Source organism: Palaemon carinicauda, chromosome 16 (assembly GCF_036898095.1).
Source record: "Palaemon carinicauda isolate YSFRI2023 chromosome 16, ASM3689809v2, whole genome shotgun sequence".
NCBI classification, from domain to species: domain Eukaryota; kingdom Metazoa; phylum Arthropoda; class Malacostraca; order Decapoda; family Palaemonidae; genus Palaemon; species Palaemon carinicauda.
Window position 1 is genome coordinate 66547627 of NC_090740.1, and position 11815 is coordinate 66559441.

General features: G+C 42.8%; 1 protein-coding gene across 1 annotated transcript; it reads right to left on the bottom strand.

Annotated features, from left to right (window-relative positions):
* Positions 1 to 276: 276 nt before the first annotated feature.
* LOC137655345 (uncharacterized) lies at positions 277 to 2712 on the bottom strand. The gene has a single exon (XM_068389238.1). The coding sequence runs from the start codon at positions 2710 to 2712 to the stop codon at positions 277 to 279; it is 2436 nt and encodes an 811-aa protein (XP_068245339.1).
* Between the last annotated feature and the right edge of the window lie 9103 nt (positions 2713 to 11815).

The following is an 11815-nucleotide window of genomic DNA, read 5'->3' on the forward strand; positions in this document are numbered from 1 at the left end:
TATATATATATATAACTTTCAAAAATATCATATTTCTTATCTTCTGTTAAATGACAGCAAAAATTATTTTTTTTCCTTAAATATTGATATTCAATTTATAATACCCTTTACCAAATCAATGTAAATTAAGCTGAATTGTAGACGACCAATCCTATAGTTATAATTACGATTAATATAAGCATATTTTATTAAAATATTTATTTCGATTTATTTCGACCTTTAAATTGTTAATATTGTTTGTAGCTAATCTTGAAACAATTATACTAAAATGGCATTTCAACATACTTCCACTATCGAATTTAGTAAACCGTTTCTTGAATAAAATAATGTGAGTTTTGTGTTTTCCCATCTCTCGATTAATATTTCTATTTCTCGAAGAATGTTTTGCTCTTTTCTCACTAACACCACTTCCTCCATCCTCTGAATAAACTCTCTCTTTTGTAGAAAGCTTTTCTGGATTTCCAAACTCAAGTATTCCATCTCCATCCACAAACTCTTTCTTATAAGTTCAACCTTTTGTTCGTAGAGTCTTTGCCCTTCTCGTTGGAGTTCTCTCGCCATCAAAGTCATTTCTCGAGGCATCTTCTCCACCGAACCAATAATTTCAGCCATTCTCTGACCTACAGTTTTACCATGGAATTCACTTTGTTCGTCGACATCCATACCTTGCGAATAAATCTCTTCATATATCTCCATTTCGGTAATAGGGGAAAGGCTTTCTATTCTGTCTATATCTATGGCAAACTGACTTAAAGTTTTATCATGGAATTCACTTTGTTCGTCGACATCCATATCTTGTGGATAAATCTCCTCATCTATCTCCATTTCGGTAACAGGGGAAAGGCTTTCTATTCTGTCTATATCTATGGCAAACTGACTTAAAGTTTTATCATGGAATTCACTTTGTTCGTCGACATCCATATCTTGTGGATAAATCTCCTCATCTATCTCCATTTCGGTAACAGGGGAAAGGCTTTCTATTCTGTCTATATCTATGGCAAACTGACTTAAAGTTTTATCATGGAATTCACTTTGTTCGTCGACATCCATATCTTGTGGATAAATCTCCTCATCTATCTCCATTTCGGTAACAAGGAAAGGGCTTTCTATTCTTTCTATATCTATGGCAAACTGACTTAAAGTTTTATCATGGAATTCACTTTTTTCGTCGACATCCATATCTTGTGGATAAATCTCCTCATCTATTTCCATTTCGGTAACAGGGGAAAGGCTTTCTATTCTGTCTATATCTATGGCAAACTGACTTAAAGTTTTATCATGGAATTCACTTTGTTCGTCGACATCCATATCTTGTGGATAAATCTCCTCATCTATCTCCATTTCGGTAACAGGGGAAAGGCTTTCTATTCTGTCTATATCTATGGCAAACTGACTTAAAGTTTTATCATGGAATTCACTTTGTTCGTCGACATCCATATCTTGTGGATAAATCTCCTCATCTATCTCCATTTCGGTAACAGGGGAAAGGCTTTCTATTCTGTCTATATCTATGGCAAACTGACTTAAAGTTTTATCATGGAATTCACTTTGTTCGTCGACATCCATATCTTGTGGATAAATCTCCTCATCTATCTCCATTTCGGTAACAAGGAAAGGGCTTTCTATTCTGTCTATATCTATGGCAAACTGACTTAAAGTTTTATCATGGAATTCACTTTTTTCGTCGACATCCATATCTTGTGGATAAATCTCCTCATTTATTTCCATTTCGGTAACAGGGGAAAGGCTTTCTATTCTGTATATATCTATGGCAAACTGACTTAAAGTTTTATCATGGAATTCACTTTGTTCGTCGACATCCATATCTTGTGGATAAATCTCCTCATCTATCTCCATTTCGGTAACAGGGGAAAGGCTTTCTATTCTGTCTATATCTATGGCAAACTGACTTAAAGTTTTATCATGGAATTCACTTTGTTCGTCGACATCCATATCTTGTGGATAAATCTCCTCATCTATCTCCATTTCGGTAACAAGGAAAGGGCTTTCTATTCTTTCTATACCTATGGCAAACTGACTTAAAGTTTTATCATGGAATTCACTTTGTTCGTCGACATCCATATCTTGTGGATAAATCTCCTCATCTATCTCCATTTCGGTAATAGGGGAAAGGCTTTCTATTCTGTCTATATCTATGGCAAACTGACTTAAAGTTTTATCATGGAATTCACTTTGTTCGTTGACATCCATATCTTGTGGATAAATCTCCTCATCTATTTCCATTTCGGTAACAGGGGAAAGGCTTTCTATTCTGTCTATATCTATGGCAAACTGACTTAAAGTTTTATCATGGAATTCACTTTGTTCGTCGACATCCATACCTTGCGAATAAATCTCTTCATCTATCTCCATTTCGGTAATAGGGGAAAGGCTTTCTATTCTGTCTATATCTATGGCAAACTGACTTAAAGTTTTATCATGGAATTCACTTTGTTCGTCGACATCCATACCTTGCGAATAAATCTCTTCATCTATCTCCATTTCGGTAATAGGGGAAAGGCTTTCTATTCTGTCTCTATCTATGGCAAACTGACTTAAAGTTTTATCATGGAATTCACTTTGTTCGTCGACATCCATATCTTGTGGATAAATCTCCTCATCTATTTCCATTTCGGTAACAGGGGAAAGGCTTTCTATTCTGTCTATAACAGGGGTTCTCAACCCTCTTGGCCCATGCACCCCTTTCACCATTTATAATGATGTCATTCCCCCCGCCCCCCCACTTCCCGTCTTTTCCAAATTTATCTGTCTCAAAAAGTGCACTGTATATAATATGCAAATATTTCTAAAAAAAATCCTTTTATTTTCTTTTTTTCAAACTGTATTATACATTTACAGCTTTACATGAATTATTTCTATAATGGAATATTAGAAATTATATGCAAATTGAAAATATCGATGGATATATAAAACGTGAATGAAAGTAAAATAGTTTTTTAATTTGTAAGAACTACTTAACAGGCCAAACTGAAGTTGATGCAACAAACAGAAAGTTCGATAGGGTAACAAGATATTATATATCTGTAATTATTTTTATTCAGAAGATTACATTTCATCGATTGACCAAACCTGTGATTGTTTTTTCTTAGCCAATTCTGGGATACGCGGATGAGTGCTTGAAAGGGCACAACGCAGGTAATTTTCTACCTCTAATCTACTGCGCAACTTCATTTTAATTTGTAACAGAGTTGAAAAGTCTGACTCATAAAGATATGTTGATACAAACGGAAGCAATACACGGATAGCCATTTTTGCCACTTTTGGGTAGGAATCGCACATCAGAGGCCAAAATTCTGCTATTGATTTCTCATCGAACATATCTCTTACACCCGAATCACTTTTTAACTCTAAAAACTCATCTTGACAATCATCAGGAACTTTTTCAACCGACAGTTTGAATGGATTTCTGACTAAATCCAACTCATCATCACAAGTTCGTGAAAATATCGTCTAAACTCATTTTCCAGAGCTGTCAAATGCTACAAAATTTCATTTTTTTTGCAAATTGTGGAAGCACCTTGTCTTCACCACAAACATCAAGAATGGATGACAGTTTCTCAAACATTGCTACATTTTCTGTATTTACCCTTTTCTTCTAATTTTCAGGCTTGCTCTTGAAAGCTTCCAAGGCATCTACGAATTCTATAATGTCTGTATTCCTTCCTTGCATATGAAGATTTAGTTTATTCAGTTGCTCAATTATATCAACCAAATAGGCAAGACGCATGATCCATTCCTCATCACTCAGCCAGGCAGGAAATTATGTTTTACCTTGCACTTCAATAACAATTTGAGCTCATCTCTAAGCTCAAATACTCGCTCAGTTACATTTCCTCTTGAACGCCAACGAACATTTGAGGGAAAAAGAAGCGAATGATGGGTTGCATCCATATCAGTACATAACTGCTTGAAAAGTCGTGTGTTGAGAGCCCCTCCTTTGACGAAATTTACAATTTTCAATATTTAACTTAGCCGGTGATTATAATAGCTGCAACTCTGTTGCTCGACAGAAAACTCTAAGGTAAAACTCGCCAGCGATCGCTACACAGGTTGCGGGTGTGCCCAACAGCGCCATCTGTCGTCCAGATACCCAGTACTCAATGTAAACAAAGACTCAATTTTCTCTCTGTCGTGCTACCGACAAGACGTACTTACTCGCTGTTGCTAAACTGGATTTGTTTTCACAACTAATTGGTGAAGTACATTATTCTAGTTTTGAGCTTTCGCTGTGCAGGCTTTCTCTTCACAAATCCTTGAACTCTTTTTGATTACGGATTCTTTGTTGATGACTTTTTGATAGTTTTTGAATTCCCCTTTGACCAATTCAAAATGGCTGACCCTTCACAAGTCCCAAAATTTAGGAAGTGCAATGCTAGGGACTGTTCAAGGCGTCTTCCGAAGGCCTCTATCGACCCTCACACTGTTTGTTCCAATTGTCGGGATAAAACCTGTCAATTGGAAGATCGATGTGAGGAGTGCGTTGGGCTTTCGGAATTCGATTTTATCGAATTCCAAAAGTATACACGTAGGCTAGAGAGAGATAGAGTTAGGAGAAGTTCCTCTCGTTCTATTGACATTTCCTCTCCTCATGCCCCACAACCTATTCCTTCCCCTGTAGTGGTTGCTCCTAATCCCCCTTCTGGCACTCAGGAACCTTCGATGGCTGATATGATGCGTGCCATCCAAGCTCTGGGTGAGAGAGTTGAGTCCCTGGCTAGTGACCATAATCAGCTCATGGCGGATGTGAAGGAGCTGAAGTGTAAAAGTGCAGTGGGAAGTGTTAAAGTGAGTGATAGTGTTGTGGATAGTGTTGCGCTTGAGGGTTCGTCTGTTCGTGCCTGTCGTCCTCCTAGTCCGGGACCTCTTGCAAGCTCCCAAGTCCAGGGGAGAAGCAATGTCGTACGACAAATGGGTTCGAGAGGCTTTAATCAGCGAACAGACGTTCCCTCCGTGGTATCGGGCGTATCTACCCAAGATCGCCCCTGCCTATCAAAGACGAGAGAGCACATTTATACCTCGTCTTCGGAAGGTGTTTCTCGCAAGAAACCATGGACCAAGGTCTCACGACCGTTAATGCGCAAGTCGGTCCCTTCCGCACAAGTCCAACGGCCCAGCTGTAGCCACTGGGTCAGTTCGGACTCGCTGCAGTCATCCGATGACTGCTCACCTCCTAAGAGAGGCAAAGCGGTACCGCTTCAGACAGTTACACCGTCTGTCGCCGCACCTGCTCCTGTAGACCCTAAGTGGTCTTTACTGCAAGACATGCAGTCTCAACTAACGTCGCTTATGCAGGACTTTCGTGCGGAGAAGGTTGCTGCCGCACCAGCTAGTGCAGCTCCTTGCCTACAACCACCCACACGATCGGTTGTGCGTCCTGGGGACGCTGAGGTAACCTTCTAACGCACTCCAGTGGAGAGAGTTCCGCCACCCATGCGTTCCAGTGTGATCTGCCAGCCGCATGTTGACGTTCAGCGACGCACGGAGGTATCCGTTGACGTTCGTGAAGTTCAACAACCGTCAGAGTTGTTTTGTTTTGACGCGGTGCGTCAACCTCCGCAACCCAGTGTGGTTGCCACTGCTCACCCACATCAGTCTAGACAGTCTGGAGTAGACGCTGTGCGTCCCCGCGCTGCTATGGTTGTTGCCAGCTCACAGACTGGGCAGCAGTTCCATGACGTTGCGTCCGGCTCAGTCACGCATGCACCCGTGCGACCGGACTCAGCTATCCAGCCGTTACCCACTCCGTTGCCGTTCCCTCATCAGTTCTCGGATGAGGGACTCTCTGATGATGATGGTGCTGCACACGTAGATGAACCGCATTCAGAACTGGACGAGCCTAAGTCTACGCAACCCTCTTTGGACTTTAGGAAAGTTTTGGCCCTGTTCAAAGAGATGTTTCCGGACCAGTTTGTGTCTGTGGCTCCGCGTTCTCCTCCGTCAGAGTTTGTGTTAGGCATGCCGTCAACCTCTCCTGCCTTTACTAGACTCGTCCTCGCACGCTCGTCCAAGAGAGCTTTGCGGGTGATAGGAGAATGGCTGCAGTCCAAAAAGAGTTTAGGGAAGACAGCTTTTACGTTTCCCCCTGCTAGACTCTCTTCTAGATCGAGCGTCTGGTATGCCACGGGAGAAGTTCTCGGCTTGGGAGTTCCTGCCTCTGCCCAGGGCGACTTCTCAAGTCTTGTAGACTCTCCCCGCCGCCTAGCCATGAGACGCTCAAAGATATGTTGGTCATCTTCGGACCTGGACCACCTTTTGAAAGGTATCTTTAGAGCCTTCGAGGTTTTTAACTTCCTAGACTGGTGTCTAGGAGCTCTAAGCAGAAAGATCTCTCCGACGGAGAAGGAGACTTCCTTGCTCATTATGTCCTGCATGGACAAGGCCGTACGTGATGGGTCTAATGAGCTTGCTGCATCTTTTGTGTCCGGAGTCCTTAAGAAGCGTGAAAACCTATGCTCATTCCTTTCAGCTGGAGTTACACCATGCCAGAGATCCGAACTTCTGTTTGCTCCTCTTTCCAAGTGCCTTTTTCCAGAGGACCTGATTAAGGAGATTGCCGCTTCTTTGATACAGAAGGATACTCACAATCTTGTTGCGTCCTCTACTCGCAAAGCCACCCCCTTGCCTACCTTGTCAGCTAGACCAAGGATGGACACTCCAGCGTCCCGTTTTATTCCGCCCTTTCGTGGCAGAGCCTCCAGCAGAGGAGGTGCTCGTGCCGAAGGGAGACGTGGAAAGAAGAAAGGAACCAAGTCCTTTAAGGGCAGAGTCTGACTGCCACCTTCTTCAGACAGCAGTGGGAGCCAGACTCAAGAACTTCTGGCAGACCTGGGAAAAGAGAGGCGCAGATGCACAATCTGTGAAGTTGCTCAGAGAGGGGTACAAGATCCCGTTTGTACGAAAACCCCCTCTAGCAACGTCTCCCATCGATCTCTCTCCCAGGTACAGAGAGGAAAACAAGAGACGAGCATTGAAACAGGAAGTGTCTCTCTTACTAGAGAAGGGAGCGGTAGTCAAAGTCCTGGACCATCAAACCCCGGGTTTCTACAACCGTCTCTTCTTGGTGTCAAAGAAGACAGGAGGGTGGAGGCCGGTGCTAGACGTCAGTGCGCTGAATGTCTTTGTCACAAAGCAGACGTTCTCCATGGAGACCACAAAGTCGGTTCTAGCAGCGATCAGAAGGGAAGACTGGATGGTCTCGTTAGACCTAAGGGACGCCTACTTCCACGTCCCCATCCACACGGACTCCCAACCTTTTCTGAGATTCGTTTTCGAAAAGGTTGTCTACCAGTTTCAAGCCCTGTGCTTTGGCCTAAGCACAGCTCCTCTTGTGTTTACGAGGCTGATGAGGAATGTAGCCAAATTCCTTCATTTAGCGGACATCCGAGCCTCCCTCTATTTGGACGACTGGCTTCTCAGAGCTTCTTCCAGTCGTCGCTGTCTGAAGGATCTAAAGTGGACTCTAGATCTGACCAAGGAATTGGGTCTCCTTGTCAATATGGAAAAGTCTCAAGTGGTCCCATCCCAAACTATTGTGTATTTAGGGATGGAGATTCACAGTCTAGCTTTTCGGGCTTTTCCGTCGGCCCCCAGAACAAACCAAGCCCAGTTATGCATCCAGAACATGCTGAAGAAGGAACGATGTTCAGTCAGAAAGTGGATGAGTCTGATAGGGACGCTATCATCCCTGGAACAGTTCGTGTCATTAGGAAGACTACACCTCCGTCCTCTTCAATATCACCTAGCATTTCACTGGAAAAAGGACAAGACGCTAGAAGCGGTCTCGATCCCCATTTCCGAGAAGATGAAGTCTTGCCTGACATGGTGGAAGGACAGTATCAGCCTCAGAGAGGGTCTGCCCCTGGCTGTTCAGACTCCCAACCACGTTCTCTTCTCGGACGCATCGGACGTAGGCTGGGGCGCGACATTAGACGGTCGGGAATGCTCGGGAATATGGAACTCGAGTCAAAGGACAATGCATATCAACTGCAAGGAGCTACTGGCAGTACATCTGGCCTTGATAAGCTTCAGGTCTCTCCTTCAAGGCAAAGTGGTGGAGGTGAACTCGGACAACACCACTGCTTTGGCGTACATCTCCAAGCAAGGAGGGACCCACTCACTGACGTTGTACGAGATCGCAAGGGACCTTCTCACCTGGTCAAAAGGCCTAAACATATCGCTAGTAACGAGGTTCATCCAAGGCAACTTGAATGTCATGGCAGATTGTCTCAGTCGGAAGGGACAAATAATTCCAACAGAATGGACCCTCCACAAGGATGTATGCAAGAGACTTTGGGCCACCTGGGGCCAGCCAACCATAGATCTCTTCGCAACCTCGATGACCAAGAGGCTCCCAATATATTGCTCACCAATCCCGGACCCAGCAGCAGTTCATATAGATGCCTTTCTCCTAGATTGGTCACATCTAGATCTATATGCATTCCCTCCGTTCAAGATTGTCATCAAGGTACTGCAGAAGTTCGCCTCTCACGAAGGGACAAGGTTGACGCTAGTTGCTCCCCTCTGGCCCGCGAGAGAATGGTTCACCGAGGTACTTCGATGGCTAATAGACGTTCCCAGAACTCTTCCTCTAAGGGTGGACCTTCTACGTCAGCCACACGTAAAGAAGGTACACCAAGGCCTCCACGCTCTTCGTCTGACTGCCTTCAGACTATCGAAAGACTCTCGAGAGCTAGAGGCTTTTCGAAGGAGGCAGCCAGAGCGATTGCTAGAGCAAGGAGAACATCCACCCTTAGAGTCTACCAATCGAAGTGGGAAGTCTTCCGAAACTGGTGCAAGTCAGTATCTGTATCCTCGACCAGTACCTCTGTAACTCAAATAGCTGACTTCCTCTTATACCTGAGGAAAGAACGATCTCTTTCAGCTCCCACTATCAAGGGTTACAGAAGCATGTTGGCATCAGTCTTCCGTCACAGAGGCTTAGATCTTTCCAACAATAAAGATCTACAGGACCTCCTTAAGTCTTTTGAGACCACGAAGGGGCGTCGGTTGGTTACACCTGGTTGGAATTTAGACGTGATACTAAGATTCCTCATGTCAGACAGGTTCGAGCCGCTACAATCAGCCTCCCTGAAAGATCTCACCTTAAAGACTCTTTTCCTGGTATGCTTAGCCACAGCTAAAAGAGTCAGTGAGATTCATGCCTTCAGCAAGAACATCGGATTTTCATCTGAAACGGCTACATGTTCTCTACAACTTGGTTTTCTAGCCAAAAACGAGCTGCCTTCTCGACCTTGGCCGAAATCGTTCGATATTCCAAGCTTATCGAATATGGTTGGAAATAAACTAGAAAGAGTCTTATGCCCTGTGAGAGCTCTTAAGTTCTATTTAAAACGAACTAAACCTTTACGAGGCCCGTCTGAAGCTTTATGGTGTTCAGTTAAGAAACCATCTTTGCCTATGTCAAAGAATGCTTTATCCTATTTTATCAGACTGTTAATACGAGAAGCTCATTCCCATCTGAGTGAGGAAGACCAAGCTTTGCTGAAGGTAAGGACACACGAAGTTAGAGCTGTCGCAACTTCCGTGGCCTTTAAACAAAATAGATCTCTGCGAAGTATAATGGACGCAACCTATTGGAGAAGCAAGTCAGTGTTCGCGTCTTTTTATCTTAAGGATGTCCAGTCTCTTTACGAGGACTGCTACACTCTGGGACCATTCGTAGCAGCGAGTGCAGTAGTGGGTGAGGGCTCAACCACTACAATTCCCTAATTCCATAACCTTTTTAATCTTTCTCTTGAAATGTTTTTTATTGTTGTTTTTGGGTTGTCCGGAAGGCTAAGAAGCCTTTCGCATCCTGGTTGATTTGGCGGGTGGTCAAAGTCATTTCTTGAGAAGCGCCTAGATTAGGGGTTTTGATGAGGTCCTGTTGTATGGGTTGCAACCCTTGATACTTCAGATCCTAGGGGTCGATCAGCATCCTAAGAGGATCGCGAGGCTCCGTAAGGAAGACGTACTTAAAAAGGCAGAGTAATTGTTCAAGTCGACTTCCTTACCAGGTACCTATTTATTTTATTTTTGTTATTTTGATAACTTCTAAAATGAAATAAAAACTCTTAGCTCATAATAATATAAACATATATTGCTGGTCTCTACCCACCCCCCTGGGTGTGAATCAGCTATTATAATCACCGGCTAAGTTAAATATTGAAAAATGTTATTTTGATAATAAAATAAATTTTTGAATATACTTACCCGGTGATTATAAATTAAAGGACCCTCCCTTCCTCCCCAATAGAGACGCAGTGGAACGAGGAGAAAATTGAGTCTTTGTTTACATTGAGTACTGGGTATCTGGACGACAGATGGCGCTGTTGGGCACACCCGCAACCTGTGTAGCGATCGCTGGCGACTTTTACCTTAGAATTTTCTGTCGAGCAACAGAGTTGCAGCTATTATAATCACCGGGTAAGTATATTCAAAAATTTATTTTATTATCAAAATAACATTTTTAATTGTTTGATCCAAAACCTTCTCTGTCGGAGCAGGAAGGGCTTTTGAGGCTATTGTCTGAGGATGGCTCATACAATGAATACCTTTCACTTTTGGAACTCGCTTTTTCACACATACTCGGAATTCTGATTTTGTCCCTAATAGCTGGTGCTCCATCTGTACAACACCCACTGATATTATCCCACGAAAGATTTTCTGATTCAAAAAAGATGAAACCTCCAAAATATCAGAGGCCTTGGTAGTTAGTTTAAGAGGAGAACAAAAAAGAACTCCTCTTTAAATGAACCTGAGTGAACATACCTTGCAAACACCATCAACTGGGAACATGATGCCACATCAGTTGCTTCATCAAGTTGAATTGAAAATAAGCTAAATGCTGAAGACTTTATCTCCTGCACAACTTGATCCTTGATATTAGCTTCTCAGTTATTTATAGTCCAGGAGTTCCCAACCTTGGAGTTGCCAAGTAATTTTCTTGGGACCTACTTAATTCCCTACCCATCTGTCTCTTCCTCAGTACCTTCTCCAATCCTATGATTAACTTGGGTGGTCACTTGTATATTACTGTCTAATCCATTTTTCCTGGGCCAGCACATGATATAATCCCAGCCCACGTGACAGGCCAGTTACGCCAAAGCCTATAATTGCTCTTCTCGCCCATAAACTTACTTCGGTCACAATTCACCCCCTGAAAGCCCAAAATTCACCCCTGGGGGTGAATTTCACCCCCATTGAGAACCTCTGGTCTATATATATGGCAAACTAACTTGAAGCTTTATCATGGAATTCACTTTGTTCGTCGACATCCATATCTTGTGGATAAATCTCCTCATCTACCTCCATTTCAGTAACAGGGGAAATGATTTCTATTCTTTGTATATCCATGTTCAGCAAGCTGTTTTTCACTCTATTATAGTTTATAATTTTGTAAATTAATACTCTATACTCTTTAGATATTCTAAGCTTAATATTCTAAACAGTTAGGAGATTTTATAACCCTTATCTATTGCTATTATTCTCTCCCCGTGGACTTAGGCAGTAGTATTCTCGATGAACGAAATCTAATCTTCGCTCACCACGATTGCTTATCTTTGAAATGTTCTGGGACCTATATAGCTTACACTCTACGCAAGGCCAATACTTTATACTCATTAGACTAGTTCATGTGACAAAAGTGCAGTCTGCGTTAGCCATATCAGTGTTGAAGAAATTCTTCTCAATCAAAGTTTCTCACCGCTTGGTATTTTTGCCATTTTTTCTATCACCATTCTCACATGATGGACATAGTAATACAGTATAACTGTTAAAAAAACAGAAATTTTAA

Bases quoted from the DNA above. Each gene is read 5' to 3' on its own strand.
- LOC137655345 (XM_068389238.1), bottom strand. From the start codon at position 2,712: ATGGTGAAAGGGGTGCATGGGCCAAGAGGGTTGAGAACCCCTGTTATA.